At 52.8% G+C, this 16,780-nt stretch overlaps 10 protein-coding genes across 10 annotated transcripts; 4 read left to right on the top strand and 6 right to left on the bottom strand.

Annotated features, from left to right (window-relative positions):
• The first annotated feature begins 711 nt into the window (after positions 1-711).
• adaB (chromatin-binding transcription regulator ADA2) lies at positions 712-3,013 on the top strand. Its single transcript, XM_025646555.1, has 3 exons — positions 712-1,268; positions 1,354-2,760; positions 2,811-3,013. Exons 1-3 carry the CDS (start codon positions 1,176-1,178, stop codon positions 2,877-2,879), a joined length of 1,569 nt encoding a protein of 522 aa, XP_025508190.1. The 5' UTR covers positions 712-1,175; the 3' UTR covers positions 2,880-3,013.
• Positions 3,014-3,287: 274 nt separating this feature from the next.
• On the top strand, positions 3,288-4,425 carry BO66DRAFT_365822 (enoyl-CoA hydratase/isomerase family protein; the record flags this gene model as incomplete). Its single annotated transcript, XM_025645230.1, has 2 exons — positions 3,288-3,644; positions 3,797-4,425. Exons 1-2 carry the CDS (start codon positions 3,428-3,430, stop codon positions 4,423-4,425), a joined length of 846 nt encoding a protein of 281 aa, XP_025508189.1. The 5' UTR covers positions 3,288-3,427.
• A 39-nt stretch (positions 4,426-4,464) lies between these two features.
• Positions 4,465-6,051, bottom strand: BO66DRAFT_147681 (mannitol-1-phosphate 5-dehydrogenase). The gene has a single exon (XM_025642119.1). It carries the CDS (start codon positions 5,944-5,946, stop codon positions 4,780-4,782), a length of 1,167 nt encoding a protein of 388 aa, XP_025508188.1. The 5' UTR covers positions 5,947-6,051; the 3' UTR covers positions 4,465-4,779.
• On the bottom strand, positions 5,916-6,468 carry BO66DRAFT_388422 (uncharacterized protein). The gene has a single exon (XM_025646554.1). It carries the CDS (start codon positions 6,324-6,326, stop codon positions 6,021-6,023), a length of 306 nt encoding a protein of 101 aa, XP_025508187.1. The 5' UTR covers positions 6,327-6,468; the 3' UTR covers positions 5,916-6,020.
• A 1,075-nt stretch (positions 6,469-7,543) lies between these two features.
• On the bottom strand, positions 7,544-8,663 carry BO66DRAFT_365815 (SUR7/PalI family protein; the record flags this gene model as incomplete). Its single annotated transcript, XM_025645229.1, has 3 exons — positions 7,544-8,031; positions 8,094-8,465; positions 8,544-8,663. The coding sequence occupies 3 exons, from the start codon at positions 8,661-8,663 to the stop codon at positions 7,690-7,692; spliced, it is 834 nt and encodes a 277-aa protein (XP_025508186.1). The 3' UTR covers positions 7,544-7,689.
• A 910-nt stretch (positions 8,664-9,573) lies between these two features.
• BO66DRAFT_468193 (putative oxidoreductase, 2OG-Fe(II) oxygenase family) lies at positions 9,574-10,850 on the bottom strand (the record flags this gene model as incomplete). Its single annotated transcript, XM_025652633.1, has 3 exons — positions 10,732-10,850; positions 10,574-10,675; positions 9,574-10,499 (listed from the first exon to the last, which is right to left on the bottom strand). The coding sequence occupies exons 1-3, from the start codon at positions 10,829-10,831 to the stop codon at positions 9,574-9,576; spliced, it is 1,128 nt and encodes a 375-aa protein (XP_025508185.1). The 5' UTR covers positions 10,832-10,850.
• Positions 10,851-12,214: 1,364 nt separating this feature from the next.
• On the top strand, positions 12,215-13,344 carry BO66DRAFT_388420 (uncharacterized protein). The gene has a single exon (XM_025646553.1). The coding sequence runs from the start codon at positions 12,297-12,299 to the stop codon at positions 13,212-13,214; it is 918 nt and encodes a 305-aa protein (XP_025508184.1). The 5' UTR covers positions 12,215-12,296; the 3' UTR covers positions 13,215-13,344.
• A 464-nt stretch (positions 13,345-13,808) lies between these two features.
• On the bottom strand, positions 13,809-14,888 carry BO66DRAFT_147580 (uncharacterized protein). Its single transcript, XM_025642118.1, has 2 exons — positions 14,244-14,888; positions 13,809-14,072 (listed from the first exon to the last, which is right to left on the bottom strand). Exons 1-2 carry the CDS (start codon positions 14,578-14,580, stop codon positions 13,900-13,902), a joined length of 510 nt encoding a protein of 169 aa, XP_025508183.1. The 5' UTR covers positions 14,581-14,888; the 3' UTR covers positions 13,809-13,899.
• Positions 14,281-15,004, bottom strand: BO66DRAFT_388419 (uncharacterized protein). The gene has a single exon (XM_025646552.1). The coding sequence runs from the start codon at positions 14,923-14,925 to the stop codon at positions 14,614-14,616; it is 312 nt and encodes a 103-aa protein (XP_025508182.1). The 5' UTR covers positions 14,926-15,004; the 3' UTR covers positions 14,281-14,613.
• A 697-nt stretch (positions 15,005-15,701) lies between these two features.
• On the top strand, positions 15,702-16,257 carry BO66DRAFT_388418 (uncharacterized protein). Its single transcript, XM_025646551.1, has one exon. The coding sequence runs from the start codon at positions 15,708-15,710 to the stop codon at positions 15,954-15,956; it is 249 nt and encodes an 82-aa protein (XP_025508181.1). The 5' UTR covers positions 15,702-15,707; the 3' UTR covers positions 15,957-16,257.
• Positions 16,258-16,780: the final 523 nt, after the last annotated feature.

Here is a 16,780-nt window from a genome sequence, read left to right as displayed (position 1 = left end):
ACGGAGGAGGATTGAGCGATAGCGATACAAACTACCTATCCACTGTACAAGAAACCAACCTCCGACGTGCAAAGATGGAGGAAAAGATACAAGCCTAACACGAGACAACTAAAAAGGTTGACACAAAATGAGTACAAGATAGAATTTAGAGAGAGACTTGGTTGATAAGACCGAGCGAGTAAGAAGGAGCGAAAATGGGGAAGGGGAAGAAGAGGGAGAGAGACTTTGAAAGAGGGGAGAGGGGGGGGGGGGGTTTGTTGGATGAGACTCTGGCTCTGGCAGTGCCGCAGTGGAATCAACCAACAGGGACAGAACGGGAGGTCTCAGGGCTGAACAAACTGGATGGATGTGGGAGAAAAGTGGAGGGAGGAAAAGAGATGATTGGGTCAGGCACATCGCTGCCTTAACACCGCAGTAGGTATGTACCTTTTGACACCTTGATACCTTGACACCTTGACACCTTGACACCTTGGCATCCTGACACCTTAATACCTTAACACCTGAGGCATACACTCTCCTGAAACGCGCACAGCGGCGGTGCAACTTACCCACTCTGTTTCCCTCCCCTGACCACACCGCTAGTCCTAAACAGGGAACGGGCAGCGCACTCGCCCCAGTAACTCAGCCACCGCCCGAATTGGATCATGTCCGCCAATTACCTACCTTAGGTTGGGAGGGGCCCAGGAATCACACCTCAGGCTCATCCGACCACTCAGTGCACCAGCGTCTATCCAGGACTGGAACGGGGAACGACTGCCGACCTCACTCAGCTCAACCTCTCTACCTAGTCACTGATGCACTTCCCGCTCACCTCGGCCTCTTGTTAGCAATACCACCCTTGCTATCTGTACTACCTGATCGCCTGTCCAAGAACTCCGCTGACCATCAACACGATCGGACGTGACTTGCTGTCCCGCTGTTTCCCCGGCATTTCCCTACTCATTCCTACCCGGTAACTCGGCGGAGACACCCTTTCAGACAGCACTGCATCCCTTGGGCGGTCTCGACCACTCTGCGGTCTCTTATCGGCAACTCAACGTCCCCTCCCCCAAATCTATTCCCCGCGCAAGCTTTCTTCTTAAAATAAACTATAGCCCTCTTCCTTGACTGGAGGGCGCGTCGGTGTGGTCGCAACGGACACGGGAACAGTGGAGGATGAGAGGGAACCGCGATCGATGGGTGTAATACGGAAGAAGACCGCCTCGCGCGGCACCGAAGCAGGCACCAAATATCATTGCGATATCTGCTCGGTTGATGTGACTTCGACGGTATACCCTCCCCTCTGATATTTCAGATATGCCTGTATGCCGCCTGTGGTTGTTTACAAGACCTAACCTCGTCCGCGCCTTGTAGGTTCGCGTATCCTGTGCCCATCCCTCCTGCCACGAATATGACCTCTGCGTTCCCTGTTTCGCAGCCGGAGAGAAATCCAAAAACCATGACCCTTCCACACATCCATTCCAGGTGATCGAGCAGAACTCAGTGCCCATCTTCCAGGAAGACTGGGGTGCTGACGAGGAGCTTTTGTTGCTGGAAGGTGCTGACATCTACGGGCTGGGATCATGGGCCGACATCGCCGATCACATTGGAGGCTACCGCACCAAGGAGGAGGTTCGAGACCACTACATCAGTACATACATTGACAGCCCCAATTTCCCGCTTCCAGAGCGCGCCGATCCGGACGACACCCGCCTGTCCGACTCCATCTCGAAGGAAGAGTTCCAATCGCGAAAGAAGCGACGCATCGAGGAACGCAAAGAGGCCGCTAAGGCCGCTCCCCCGACCACGCCCAAGCAGAAGCCCACTGCTAGTGTTCCAGCGTGTCACGAAGTGCAGGGTTACATGCCGGGTCGGTTGGAGTTCGAGACCGAATTTATGAACGATGCGGAAGAGGCGGTGCAGCATATGACCTTTGAGCCTGGTGCGGGCGAGACCGCGAACGGTGAGCTGGATGCGGAGATGGAGTTGAAGATGACGGTGGTGGACATTTACAACTCGCGCTTGACGGCGCGCACGGAGCGCAAGAAGGTCCTCTTTGAGCACAACCTGCTCGAGTACCGGAAGAACACGGCGCTAGAGAAGAAGCGCACGAAAGAGGAACGGGATCTGCTCAACAAGGCGAAACCGTTTGCCCGGATGATGAACCACGACGACTTTGAAGAGTTCAACAAGGGACTGGAGTACGAGCACAACCTGCGTCTGGCCATCGCGCAGCTACAGGAATGGCGGCAGATGGGGATCGGAGATCTGAAAGGTGGCGAGAAATACGAGCAGGAGAAGCAACAGCGCGCCCAGAGGATGGCGCCGCAGGGCTCATTTGACCGATTCGCAAGCACACGGCCGAAGCAGCAACAGCAGCCCGAACAGCCGTCGGCGGCTAGTCAGTTGACCACGCCAGAGTTGCCACTGCGGCTCCAGAAGGCCTCAGGCACCCCTGGTGCCCCCAAAGCTCCCGAACCTCCCAGTCAGCCAATGAACGACTTTGACCGGATGTTCGCCTCCAACGGGGATGGGATCAGCACGCCGACGCCGCCGGCGAAGACGAAGTTCATTGTGCAGCCGCTGAACGGGGTGATTCCGTGGAAGCTGGAGAACGAAGCTGCTCCGGATCTGCATTTGCTGACAAAGGAGGAGGTAGAGGTGTGCAATGTGCTTCATATTCAACCAAAGCCATATTTGGTCATCAAGGAGACACTGCTGAAAGAGTCGATGAAGCAGGGGGGCAGTTTGAAGAAGAAGGATGCACGGACTATTTGCAAGGTAAATGCTCTGTCGTTCTGGCCATCGACAATGTACTGACAACTCCGCAGATCGACAGTGCCAAGACCAGTCGAATCTATGACTTTATGGTGCACAGTGGCTGGATCAACAAGGGGTGATTTGCTACACGAATACCCGATGTGTGTGTGTGTGTGTGTGTGCGTGTGTGTTTTGTAACGGAGTTGGGCGGCGTTTGGAAGGGCAGGATGAATGTTGATGTGATTTGAATTGTATTGACCGACATGAATGATGCATAGCTTGATCTGACTAGTGTATGGTGTAGTAGATCTGTTGGAGTTTTTGTTTCAAACACTCTGTTAATACTCTCCAAGCTCATAACACGCTGTAAATTGCGTATAATGATAAGTGGTCAAAAGCCTCAATCTACAAACCGAGCATAGCCCAGAGAGTGAAAAGTAAGCTACGTAGGTCGAACCTCGGCAACTCCACCTTGCCGTTCGTACTCCACCAGGGCAGAGTCTCCAACATCCAGTCCCCTTCCCGAAAGCTTCCCCATAAATACTACATAGCCCAGAACAACCACCACAAACAATACCATAAACATATCCCAACCTCAGTCCTCCCCTCCCTCACACAATCAAATCAAGACAAGATCTCAATTCCAATCCCAATCCCAATCCAAACCCCCAACCAACACCCAAAGAAAATGACCACCCCAACAGCCAAATACGCCTCCCTCTCCTTCCCCCTCCCCCACATCCTCCTCGTCACCCTCAACCGACCCCGCGACCTCAACTGCATCAACACGCAAGGCCACGCCGAACTCGACGCCATCTGGCGCTGGATGGACGCCAACCCAGCCTTACGGGTGGGCGTGCTCACCGGCAGCGGGAAGGCGTTTTGCGCGGGCGCCGACTTGAAAGGTGAGTCGAGTCGAGTCGAGTCGCCCTTCTCCCAAGTTCTCCTTCAATCCCCAATCCCCAATCCCCCCCGGAACCCTCTAATCCCCTCAATCATTTCCCCCCCCGCCCCCAATCCCTCAGAATCAAACATGAAATCAAACTAACCTCCAAAGAATGGCTCTCAACCACCACCACCACCACCACCACCACCACCAAAAAGTCCAACCCCATAGCCCCCGCCACCGGCTTCGGGGGCCTCTCGCGACGCACGGGCAAGAAGCCCATCATCCTGGCGGTGAACGGGCTCTGCCTCGGGGGCGGGTGCGAGATGGCCGTGAACGCGGACCTGGTGATCGCGTCGGAGCGGGCCTACTTTGGGTTCCCGGAGGTGGCGCGCGGAGTGGTGGCGTGGGCCGGGGCGCTGCCGCGGCTGGTGCGGACGGTGGGCCGCCAGCGCGCGATGGAGATGGTGCTCACGGGCCGAAAGGTGAGCGCCGCCGAGGCGCTGCGGTGGGGGTTCGTGAACGAGGTCGTGCCGATCGATGCTGAGGGGGAGCCCGAGCGGGATGTCGTGCACCGCGCCCTGGAGGTCGCGGGGCGCATCGCGGCCAATAGTCCCGATGCCGTGGTGGTCAGTCGCGCGGGCGTGAATCGGGGGTGGGAGCGGGAGGGCGCCGATGAGGCGACGGTCAAGCTGATGGAGGAGTGGATGGAGAAATTGAACGCCGGGGAGAATATCAAAGAGGGGCTGAGGGCCTTTGTGGAGAAGAGACATCCCAAGTGGGTGGATAGTAAGTTGTAGTTACTACACGAGACATCTACAAACTACGAGACGCAAGAAAAGTTCATAGCTTATTCATGCATTTGGTATATAAAATGCTGATTGCTCGGTAAGTACATGAAGTATCACAAGTAAAAAAAGAAACAACGCAAAACCTATGCTGGTATCCCATATGCTCCGTTCGCGCCGACCATTTGTTCGCCATATCCCGTACGGTTCTTCGCCGTCCCGCGGCTGAACCGGTTGTACATGCTTCCGGATGCCAGATCCGTGATCAACTCGGAATTGCTGAACTCGCAATGATCTTCGTGAACATCGTAAAACATAACAAAGTACCTCATCTTCGGCGAGATAACCGTCGGAGACTAGATCCGTTTAGACCTTGACTCCCTGCACCTTGCGCACCCGCTCGAGGACCGCGGGGTACAGAGGGTGCTTCTCCTCCAGGCCGGTCAGATGGCTGGTGGCCGACTCAGGGGACTGTTCCTTGAGGATGTCGGCGAGTTCGGCACTCTCTTGGTCACCAGGCACGTTCTGGAAGCGCAGAGCCATCTCGACCGCATCCATCAAGGCATCGTACTTCTGACCGCGCTCGGCGAGCTGGGCAGCAGGTCCGATGAACCGCTCCTTGCGGGAGAGCTTGCGCAGTGGAGCGCGTCCCACACGATCAACGTTGTCCTCCAAGTAAGGGTTGGAGATACGCTGGATGATCTTGTCAACGTACTCCTTCTGCTCCTCGTCTGAGATCTCGTGCTTGTCGGTAATGAGGGAGGCAGTCTCGCCAAGGACCTTGTGCACCATCTCCTTGATCTCCGGGTCAGCCAATGCCTCGGCGATCATGCGCTTGCCGCGGATGTGACCAAAGTAGGCTGTGGTAGCATGGCCAGTGTTGACGGTGAACAGCTTGCGTTCGATGTAGGGCTCGAGGTGGTCAACCCAATGAATGGCAGGGATATCTGGGTGGCCGACATCGCCAAAGGGAGTCTTCTCGACAACCCATTCGTAGAACTTCTCGATGCGGACGTTGAGACCGGCGTTGGGAGGCTGGTTGGGGACAATACGATCGATGGCCGAGTTGGCGAACTGGGCACGGTTATACAGAGTCTCGACGCGATCTTCGGCGGTGTGTTGCTTGATGAATCCATGGAGTGTATCAGTAGCACCGATGGCGTTCTCGCAGGCGATGACAGCCACGGGCTTCTCCATTGTGCGCGCATCGATACCCTTGGCAATCACAGGGGCAATGAACTTGAGAATGTTGGGACCGACGGCACAAGTGACCACATCGGCAGTGGCGATCTCTTGGATGACATCGCTCTCGTGGGTCTTGGAGTTGATGGCGCGGAAGTTGGTGATGGTCTTGGTCTTCTCACCTTCCTCGCTAACCTCGGTGACCTCGTACGAGTCTGCGTTCTGAAGGGCGTTGACGGTTTGGTCCATCACATCGACGAAGACGACCTCGTAGCCAGCCTCATGGAGGAACTCGGCAACGAAGCCACGACCGATGTTACCACCACCGAATTGGATAGCCTTCTTAGCCATGATGAAGTGTTGTGATGAGGTATAAGGGGTAGAGGATGATTGGTAGTAGTCAAGAGATGTAGAGTGGGGAAGTACTAGGTAGTAGTCTTGGTGAGAGGGGTCTTCTGATAGGAAGAGAGAATGCGGGAGGTAGAGGATGATTGATGTGAGAGTGGTTGATGTTGATGATGAATGAAAAGGGAATAGAACAAAAGGATTGAGGAGGGGGGGATTAGAGGGGTATTATATGAAGCCGCAAAGGAGGGAGGAGCAAACCGAAGAGGGGAAGGAGGGGAGGGGAAAGAGAGGGGCGCAGCATCACATACTGGGGTACGGTACTGGTGAAGCAGGCAAGCAGGCAAGCAGGCAAGTAGGCAAGTAGGCAGGCACGATAGAACCATAGAGAAGGCTCAGTCGCGGTACGTGCGGGACATGGAATTGGCAGCCGGATTGCATAGATCATTGGTCGGTGGAGCAGGACAATGACCTCAACTCTCTCAAACAAGACTCTCACCAATCCGAGGATGACGTGAGGGGACCGACCCCTACACCAAACGAACAACCATACCGTCAACTGGAACCGTGCGGTGATCCTAAACAGGATATTCTACCTAAACTACTTACTACACGTGTATGATGATCATGGATGCCAATGCACTTGCATGATTGCAGCTAGCAGGGTGGATGTACCTATCCTTCTGACTCTGTCTGGTGGTATGCTTCCATAATCATCCTTAAGGAGGTATTCAACCCCAATCAGCCACGGCCGGTCTCCCGATCCCTCCCGACCAGTCAGGTTGATACCAGTGATCTTGAAACCACTCCGTCTCCTACGACTGGTCTATATTAGACTCCTAGGAGGCTAGTACTACACTACCACTACTACCCTACCCTGGTCATTCTGCACTTCCCCGGGTTTGCGGAGTACATCGGCCCGGATAGGAATGTCTTCCCTTGGCACAACTCGGCTTGAGGATTCAAAGGACACGAGGGGTACGAAGATTTCTTCCCGAGTACGGCTTACTCGTATGTTCTTGGAATGATGAGGATGATTTCTGGCCAGTGGTGAGAGGGAGGGATAGAATGTCATCATCATCATCATCAGACAGTTGGGCGGTAGTTAGTCGTTCGATCAAACATCACATCGTCATGCCGCTGGGGAAAACGAGGAGGAAAGACCCACCGCTGCCGGTGTCAGTCTGGCTGAGAACTACACACACAGTACACAACTTCCTTACACTTACGTCGTAGTCTCGGTCTTCTCGGTCTCCCCCACCCAGTGACGTTATTCTCTCCTCCACCTCGTCTTTCCAATTGCTGGCTCCATGTTGAATTCGGCCCTCATCGACTCGGTCCAATTCCATCTTCCAAAATTCGAAGACAATCCATGTGGGTCTTTATACACTTATTGTCTCCCCCAGCTTTCTCGATCCTTCTCGATTTCTCGCTTCATACATGAGAATAGAAAGGAAAAGGCACGACAAATGCAAGTTCAATGTTCAGTACAGTACAGTAAGTAGTAAGTACCTAGTAGTAATAATACAATGGGACTAATTACTAGGGAGTTATTTGCAGTTACACACCAATGGCTTCATCGCCGTTTCCCGCCCGGCCCAATCGAGTTTTTCCCTCACTTTCCACCCATTTCCATCCGTCCGATCGGCCCCCCTTGTCGCCTTCTTCTCTACTCTCTCTTCCGATTCGTTTTACAGTCCCGTTGGATATTCCCGCGTTGTTCCTTACTCCGTACCTGGTAGCCCCGTGCTATTCGTGTGAACGCAATGTTACCGAGTCGTCACTGTGGTGACTGTGGACTTCCGATTTGGCATGGTCTTCCAGCAGATCGTCAGGGCCTTCGTCAAATCCATCCTCGTCATCAGGAACATAGTCCACTGGAGGTCGACTGCGGTCGATCAACACCATGACTAACCCTGTCGTGCCCCCAATCAGATACAGCCCTGTTGCTGCCCAAGTGAGACTCAGGAACTGCGGCCCGTACTCCGCTGTTACTCCAGCGTCCTGCCCATGGTAGCTGACCAGCTTGACAAACTGGAATGCAATCACGGTCGCAATGATGGACGAGATCCCAAGCATCACGAAACTCAACTGCGCACGGGTCAGTATCATCCGTTGAGAACCCACATATCGCAAGACGGGCGGGATCATACCATCATGGACGACACTTCGGTCACCGTCTGTCGCGGACCGCGTCTGAGCGCCCACCATGCCCTTTCAAACAGCGCCAGGGCGGCCACTCCGGCTCCCAAACAATAAAATATTCCCATACTGCGCGATGTCATCTGGAAGGCGTAAAAGTCGTCGGTGATCGCGCTGGGCCATCCCAAGTCCGCCGGGGTGGTAGTATTCCCGGTGTCGGCCCGGATCGCAGCATCAGGGTCAAACGAAAAGAACAACGTTCGATCGGAGCAGTTGTTAAAGTCCTTGTGATTCACCCGCAGTTCTCCCTCGCAGTATGACATGACATGGATGGAGTAGAAACCAGCGATCTCCGTGCTTTGGCTGATGTTTGAGGTATAGATCTGTCGTAGATGTCAGAGGCTTGTCTCAACTTTGAGCTCATCTGGTGTCACTTTGGCGATGAGCGCAGGTTTACTCACTGTTAGGATCGAGGTGTCGGGCAGTACACTCGTATGTGACCCCGCGAAGAGGCATATTAGTGTCAGTATGAAGGCGATAAATGCTGCCACTGTCGGCAACCAGTTCACTAGACGACTCATGGTGCAGCGATGCCGCTCAACTTCTATTGTCAACAAACAGCTTATATAGAATCAACTTGCATTACAGCTGTCCTAGACTGGCAATGAGTTCTCATGTATACTTTTCGCTATCGGGCCGATGAGATCGTCGAGCATTCCGTGAGATGGCCAGTCGCCAGCAAGATTTAGATAAGAAACATCGTGGACTCCAACTTCACTTCTTCCGGTACCTCTCGCTACTTATCGAATAGCACAATGCTACCGCGTTGGCTCGAAGATGATTCCAATTGGACGCAAGATACCATTGGAATGTATTGGCCTGGGAAATCAGGCAGCGAATACCGCAGCGTGGAAAGACTCATCAACCGCCAGCGTGAAGAATGTGTGCGCCCACCGATGGTATTCCTGGCACACTCGAATCGTGGTTCAACCCTATATCTTATGAAAAAATTCGATTTCCGCGGTCAGACTACGAGGGAATGGTGACATCCTCGGCATTCTAACCCTCGAATCCATGAGCGCACTGGTTCATGAGCTATCATTATCCATTATGCTTTCAGAGTTCTCAGCTCACTGTGGATGTCACACTTGTGACCGGGACATGCACATGTCCCATGGTTTGGTCCGAAGTGTAGCAATGCTTGTCTCCCGTGGAGCACCATTGTGTAGAGTTGTATCTCTGCTTGCTTGTCAGCCAGTCTCTCGTGTTCTAACGCTAAAGCCCCCCGCACGCCCCACTAATGGCTGCTACCCCGCATTTGGCACGTGGCGCGAGCTGCTGACGAGGAAGGTCTGAGCTGATATTAAGTTACCCCGCGCTTCACTCTCAGTGTAGCCCATAGCTAGAAGCTCGGGCTGGTCATAACTTTCGGATACAGAGCGATCCTCCTTTCATTGAGACAGTACCCTAACACAGTCGACTGCAAGAGACTTAGTCGTACACTACCTGCGTCTGAAACCGACCCAACGAGAGAACCTCTTTCGACTCAGCCTTCACCCAATTTTTCCTGACCCTTGCCCTTACCCATTCGGTGGCAGGGATAGCTACCTCCTCCTCATGCTGCCTTCCGTGCGAGTAAACCCCCAATCGCCTGAGCAGCGGACTATCGATGGCCCCAAGATTCATCTCATCTGACGGTCTTACAAAATAGAGCAGTCCTAACCGATCCAGCCCGACTTGATCCTCTGGCGGAGACACGACACGATGGACCCCACTCTTCAAGTACCCATTTGATAGGAACTCTACAATATCGGCAATGTTGACCGCCGCATAGCCTTTGGGAATCCTCAGCCACTGCCACTCTGCCTCCGCCGACCGTTTGACTTGCAACGCTGCCACTGGCTGCTGAAAGACAAACGTCAGGGTTCCGAAATCCGTATGGCCCCGTGTGTAGATATGATTGCACCGCTCATTCTCCTCCGCCGACCTGGCCCTCGACATCATATAGCGGAGCGCGCTGTCGCAATTCGCCTCATAACGATGGCCTCTGACCAAAGCCTCTTCGTCCGGTAGTTCCAGCACACTTGCGAGGAGCCGGAGGATCTTGTGCGCTACTTTCTCATGGATATGGCGATGAACCTGCTCGATCTCCTTCCAGTGCCGGTGAATCACGTCCGGCTGGGTGCGCTGCGTCTGTGGGATGAACTTGAACAGGTTGTACATCTCCACCTTGTCTGGCAGGCCCGGGGCGAGCTCAACGCTCCCGAGCGGGCGGTAGCCATTGTAGTTCCCTTCTTCAAGCGGAGCGCGATACTTCAATCGTTCTTCGAAGGGCAACGCGTAGAACTCTTGCCCGATGGCATACTGTCGGTCAATCTGATCTTGGGTGAGACCGAAGTTGGTGATGTAGAAGAACCCTATCCTCTTTCTTAGCTTGGTCTCTTTCCTGGGCCGGAGCCATCTTATGCATTTTGGAAGAGGAGAAACCCACCAACCTCATGCGCGGCTTGCTTCAATTGTTCCGCTAGTCTGGATTTGCCTTCTGGGGTGTCGAAGAGAGAGAGATCAAGTGTGACGAGGTCTGCATAGTCGACTGGCTCGCTTGTCAGTGTGCTCTGCCGCCGTATGGCCAGTCGGAAGAGTACTTACGCGGTTGCGTTGTCTCCGGTGGATGGACGTATGCCTCTAGCGGCTCGGTGGAAACATCGCCGTGAGCTGTCTGATTTTCGAAAGGTGCTGGGATCGCCATGTCGTGTGTGTACTCAATGAACGTATACGAAATTTATGATCCGGTCAGCTGGCACAGCATGTCGCAAGGCTTGAAATGCAAAGACATTGGTGGTTCAGGAAGTGTTGCTTGGAGGCTGTCTTACCCCGCTTGATATCGACTGACGTGATAGTAGCACCGATTGACGATATTGTCCAGGTTGGGAGCGAATCATTGAGTGGCATGCTGTGTCACTACCAATATTGGAGGATCTCAAGTGCTAATACAGCAAAGGAGCCTGAGTTGATACTCATGGCCAGTCGCTATTCTTCAACCTGTAGTGTTGTTGTGATCAGGCGGCCAACGGAGGTGGAGATGTATAGTATTTCCTCAACGGGTTGCTCCCTTCTATGACGGACGGAGTCCTGCAGTGCAGTTAGTGTACTGTAGTTACCTACTACTATCTACAGCGGCATGCCACAGAGCGGTACCACCAGGCTTATACCGTAGTAGTGCCTCCCTCATCATCTTTTTTCTTTTCTTCTCACACCACCTAATCCTCTGGGGTTTCCGATATTCAACCCCACCTCATATGATTCGAAACTCGATCTAGACATGAATCTAAGAACTTGTGTTCTTACAGCGAACACACATCACCAAAAAAGATACCCAGACTACTGCACATCATGCTCATGGGGAAACTGTGTGGTTCTTTTCATGGCCTACCTTGTTCGAGCAGATAAGACGGACATCATGGGTAGAGGCACATCAGTTGGATCTCACTGTGTATGTTTATAAGAAAGCTACCTGACAGGCCAGCTACCAATCAATCGATGAAAAACCTTGACCGGATGAGATGAAGTCAAGATGCTCTGGATCTAAGGCGCTTTATAGGAGGTGAGTATTGGCTACGACAAAAATTCTCGGCCAATTGGGCTCGGACGAATTGCGGTGAGCGCGCTTCCAACACCTCCCTAAGATGTTTTTTGTGCGATGCCTCTGCTGACTCCTTCCACAGATTCACCCTCACATTGCATGCAACATGGACTTTGACCACCTCGCAGAAGAGAGATCAAATCTGATCTTTCAAGTGTGGCTTCAGAATCTACTGAGAAATTCACCCGAGGAGCTGGCGGGGAAGGTTGCTTCCCGCCACCGTGCTGGCACACCTGTGAAAGCCGCGCCGCTTGCCAATGGCGCTTTCAATGTCTGTTACCGCGTGACCTACGATGACGGCCATCGTGTCGTGGTTCGATTCACTGCTCTTGGTCGGATCGTCGCCCGTAGTGAGAAGGTCGAAGACGAGGTCGCTATCATGCAATATGTTGCCCAGCATACCAGAGTTCCTGTTCCAAAGGTTCTGGGATCTGGCAAGTGTGTGGTTGGCCCATACATCGTGATGGACTACATTGAGGGCAAGCCGTTGAGTGGGTATATTAGGGAACCGACCCGGGAGATAGTCACGCTGCGCTCGAACATCAATATTTCTGTCTTGAGAGGAGCTTATATGGCCATGGCTGAAATCTTGCTGGAGCTGTCAAAGCCTGAGTTCCCCTTCATTGGAGCTGTTCGACTGGACGAGGCCGGCGAGTGGACGGTGCAGAAACGACCATTCACTTTTAACATGAATCGACTTGCTCAGTTCTCTAATATTCCGCACAGTATATTTGGGCAACAGCGCTTCGACAATGCAGCAGATTATTTTGAGGAGCTTGTGCGTCACCATTTCCACCACTTGGAGCTACAGCGCAATGACGCGGTAACTGATGAAGCTGACTGCCGGAAGAAGTACATTGCGCGTTGTCTTTTCCGCAAGCTGTCGCGTGATATCTCCAAGGAACACTGCCAGGGTCCTTTCAGGCTGTATTGTGATGACCTCCGTCCTGACAATGTTCTTGTCGATGCATCAAGACTGGCTGTTACTGGAGTCGTCGATTGGGAGTTCACCTATTCTGCTCCCGTCGAATACACATATGCGGCGCCTTGGTGGCTCTTATTGGAGAAGCCAGAAGACTGGGATATTGATGTTGATCAGTTTTTGGTGCGCTTCATGCCGAGATTCCACACATTCCCCGAGGTCCTCAAAGAGTGTGAGGCCAAGAAGATCCAGGACGACTCATTATCTCCATCTCAACGGCTATCAGCCGCCATGGAGAAATCTCTGGAGACGGGATTGTTTTGGATCTGCCTCGCTTCACGCCACAGTTCCATGTTCGACGAAATATACTGGAAATTTATCGATCCGAGGTTCCATGGCCCATTCACAACTATCGAGGATCGGTTGATTCTGCTTAGTACGGAAGAGCGGGCGAACATTGACACTGTCGTGCAGAAGAAGATGCGGCAGACGGATGAGGGCACTTTAGATTCTCATTACAGCATTGATGAGCTGGTTGAGCTATGGCTCTTGTCCTCTTGTTCGTGAGTCTGAATCAGATGGATGCTCGTGTAGAGCTGGGGCTATCGAAAATTGCAGAGTACGACAACAAAGCATAGAGCCCCGCTTGCTGGCGGTGAAATGGTGGTTCTTTCAGATATATAAGCACTAAGTAAATGAGGTAGACACAACACACTGCTAGGTGTCGAACGAGCGGATCGCTTTGTCCCTTGTGTGGGCAGCTTCAGGTCCGCCAAAGATGACCAGTAACTCAGCTTGTTCTTGATGTTGGCAAGAGATTCTCTATGAAAAAACACCCCTTGCCTTGCCACCGTGCGTGACACTCCGAACCAGTATTCGGCTTCAACCCGCCGATATATGGAATCTGCGCACAAAAGCCCCCCTATATCCAATCTCCAGCAGCAAACAAAGACACTAAGCGAGGTAAGATCAGAGCATCGGCGAGTAGTACCTTATTGTTACCCCCCCATCGCATTTATCAATCATTCAGCCGAATTTTTAAAAAACAACACGCTTGATTTCACTTTATAATTTAGTTCAAATCATGTATAGACCTAGTCATCCAATCCCTGGACCCCCCTTATCCTGCCATGTATACTAGCATAGACCTTACCGATAACATGCGAGGATGCTACACTGATGAGACCACGTTGGGTGGGCGACAACATGTCAACGTATCCTCTGCTTGCTATCTGTCATAGCAGGAGCAACATCACCCACGTGTCCGCGAAATATACCCTGAATCCACAAACACATCACCCCCGGACCTTCTCTCCATAACCCAAAGGGGGGAACAGTCCTCCCATGATCGGTCCCCTTGTCGGTGTATCAGATCTGAAAAAGCTAGCGAGCGTTTCAGAATAGCGGATTCTCGATGGAGCAGTTCTGATAGATGTGTTTAGAAGAACAGTGTCCGGTGACTTATTTGGAGAAAATTGGGAATGAGGGGACTTGCATTTGGATACGGATTCTCTGGAGAGTAGTGGGATGTCAAAAAAGAAAAAAAGCTAAGAGGGATCTCTTCATTGCCAGGGCAGGGAGGGAGGGGAGGGTTACCATTTTGGAAGGTTCGCAACCGATCATGGATCATGTCCGCTGGCCTGGTTAATTGTACAGTACCCCAGTTGACTGAGGTATGAAGCTTGGTCGCAATGATGCATACTTCATTTGAATCAGTACTGTGCCCCCGCGTACTAATGCCATGCAGTGGGTTGAGGGGGAAATAAATGAGATGTGTTAGTTGGGTAAGTGCTTGGTGATGGTCTTTTATGATGTACTCTGGCTGTTGTAGGGGGGTTTTCTTCATCTGGAGAACGCGATGTAGATGGCCAAGTTCGGGTTTCCGCGGTGGCTTTAGTTGTCTAATGCAGTGGGATTGCATGTGTAGTACCATCGCCTACTCCGCTAGCAGGGCTACAGAAAGGGGTCATGTACTAGGAACGTGGCGGGTTTTGGAATCTACGAATCGCTTGCCGTGAGTTGTTGGACAACCTCTCGAGTCGGCACTGAAAGCGCCGGGCCAAGAAGACCAGAGAGCAGGCATGACCTCACCACCACCACCAAAGTTATAGTCTGTCGAATTAAAGTGTTCGGGTAAGCCTTGTGTCCATGCAAGGGCTTGGGACTGTACCACCGTCGACGATTGCACAAGGCAACCGACCTGATGACCGGTGGCGCGGGCCGGGCTACACCCGAGTAACGGGAGAGCGAGAACCAGTTCACTCGAGTGACAATGCATCGTACATGACTAAGTAAGGGGGGCAACCCACTTGAGACATCTGCACGAGCTAGCAAAGAGCGGGTATATCGGCTGCCGCGTTGGCATTCCTTCGACGCCTGGCCTAGTAGCCTCCCAGGCATGCAGGGTCGAGGGTGTGGCAATGCATAAGCAGCGCCAGGATGATTCTAGGCAAAGAACTCCAAGAAACAAGGCTGCATCCAGTGGCGGAAACCAAGCCGTGTGTTCCCTGGACGAGATATGAGGCCAAGAAGGCTTGTGATACACGCCTTCAGTCAAGCTTTGCTTGGATGATGGAAACAGATATCAACCTGCGCACAGCGTGCTTCATCATCATTCGATGTGTGGAAAGCAGAGCTTGAAGCCATTGTAGCGGCCATACTTCACCGAACCACTCATTGAAGGAATAGCTTCCCAAGAGACCACGTCTGACCACCATCGGCTCTGCTGGATCTCGCCTGGCTGCAATGTCAGGAGATGAGCGGCCGATCTCGCTGAACGCCGCGCACCACCGGGCCATGAGTCGCATCTAGATCCTTTCATTTGATGAAAGTGGAATCAGGGTCCAGCGCTCTCATGTTATCTCCCTGCAGCTATTACCCAACTATCAGAGTGCGTGGCCAATCTGCTGCACTAGGGCCGGCCGGGTAGCTGTTTCTAGATGCATACGCAGCATGGCGGCTGACCATGACCCATGAAGCTCGGGATGGAGCTGGAAGGAGCAGTGGGATAGACGATCCCTAATCTCAACAGCTCCTTTGATATGGGAGACCCTGTCAGCAATGCTGATGGTCTGCCCGCGGGAGTGGAAAGGCAGGCCCGGGTCAAAGAGATATGAGCCACGAGGCGGAGCCCGCGGCTCTCATTGGACCAAACCCAAGCCGGCTTCATACTGCCAGGAGGAGGTGCCAGGCTGTACCTCCAAGTATGATGAGACCCCTATCTTTAAGGTTTCAAGGTTGATATCGGTAAAGTCCGCCCAGAGCATCTCCGAGACAAGACGTGCGCCGTCATCATCCAACACACATTAGATTTGATGACCATGATCGGGCGGAGACGGAGGGTCCCAAGCTGCACCGTGACTGTGGCACCTCGTTCCGGTGTCCTGTACGAGAATGATGTATAAGCTGACTGAAATGCACCGTGGAGCGATGCAGGCAAGGGATAGGTCCAAAGAGGGCGGACGTAGTGCCATGTGGTCGGCCGACGTCTCCATCCGTGGAAACGAGCAGGAGCCATGAAACCGGATGGATCTCTTGATTAGGCGATAATGAAAGAGGACTCGGGAGGGGTACCTCCCAGATAGGCACAAGAGCACGAGGGCAACAAAAGATGGGGAACTCGGGAAGTGTTGTTGATGGACGACTGGGGAAGGGTTGGCGGGAACGTGCTGGCAGGACGCGATGCGACTGGCTGGCGGACAAACAACTGAAGGTGCAGTGCCAAGAGATGCCAAACACCATGTTCACTTGTTCACTTGTTCAATTGTATATGCAACTACGTATGCATCGGCACAAGCTTAGACTTCGACCACGAGTTTCAGCCCGGGTCAAACTAGCTATGTGCGCGTGTTCCAATGAGCCATGTCTTATTCCAAAAAAAGTCCATGGCTGTCGTGGCCCGGCTGTCAGTGTCAGGTGGACGAGGACCGAAGGAACGTAAGGACGAAGGACAACGCAGGAAAAAAAACATACTCATATTATCGAGATGTGCATCATTCAGCTGTAAAATCTAATGGAATCGAGATAAATCAACCATTGAACATCATGATGAACAGCATTGTGTAACACACTGAAGATCGAGCGGAGCCCTCTTGCCGCTCAATTCCAACTTTCTCATATACTTGAAGATCTCA

The sequence above is a fragment of the Aspergillus aculeatinus genome, assembly GCF_003184765.1.
Source record: "Aspergillus aculeatinus CBS 121060 unplaced genomic scaffold BO66scaffold_4, whole genome shotgun sequence".
Lineage (NCBI taxonomy): Eukaryota > Fungi > Ascomycota > Eurotiomycetes > Eurotiales > Aspergillaceae > Aspergillus > Aspergillus aculeatinus.
The sequence above is the reverse complement of the archived record's forward strand: the minus strand, read 5'-3'. Positions and strand labels throughout refer to the sequence as shown.

Coding starts and splice junctions, on each gene's coding strand:
- adaB (XM_025646555.1), top strand. CDS start 1,176: ATGGGTGTAATACGGAAGAAGACCGCCTCGCGCGGCACCGAAGCAGGC. Junction 1,269..1,353: donor CGGTTGATGTGACTTCGACG/GTATACCCTCCC, acceptor CGCGCCTTGTAG/GTTCGCGTATCCTGTGCCCA. Junction 2,761..2,810: donor ATGCACGGACTATTTGCAAG/GTAAATGCTCTG, acceptor ACAACTCCGCAG/ATCGACAGTGCCAAGACCAG.
- BO66DRAFT_147681 (XM_025642119.1), bottom strand. CDS start 5,946: ATGGCTAAGAAGGCTATCCAATTCGGTGGTGGTAACATCGGTCGTGGC.
- BO66DRAFT_388422 (XM_025646554.1), bottom strand. CDS start 6,326: ATGGTTCTATCGTGCCTGCCTACTTGCCTACTTGCCTGCTTGCCTGCT.
- BO66DRAFT_388420 (XM_025646553.1), top strand. CDS start 12,297: ATGGCCATGGCTGAAATCTTGCTGGAGCTGTCAAAGCCTGAGTTCCCC.
- BO66DRAFT_147580 (XM_025642118.1), bottom strand. CDS start 14,580: ATGGTACTACACATGCAATCCCACTGCATTAGACAACTAAAGCCACCG. Junction 14,073..14,243: donor GTTGCGAACCTTCCAAAATG/GTAACCCTCCCC, acceptor CACATCTATCAG/AACTGCTCCATCGAGAATCC.
- BO66DRAFT_388419 (XM_025646552.1), bottom strand. CDS start 14,925: ATGCATTGTCACTCGAGTGAACTGGTTCTCGCTCTCCCGTTACTCGGG.
- BO66DRAFT_388418 (XM_025646551.1), top strand. CDS start 15,708: ATGCTGATGGTCTGCCCGCGGGAGTGGAAAGGCAGGCCCGGGTCAAAG.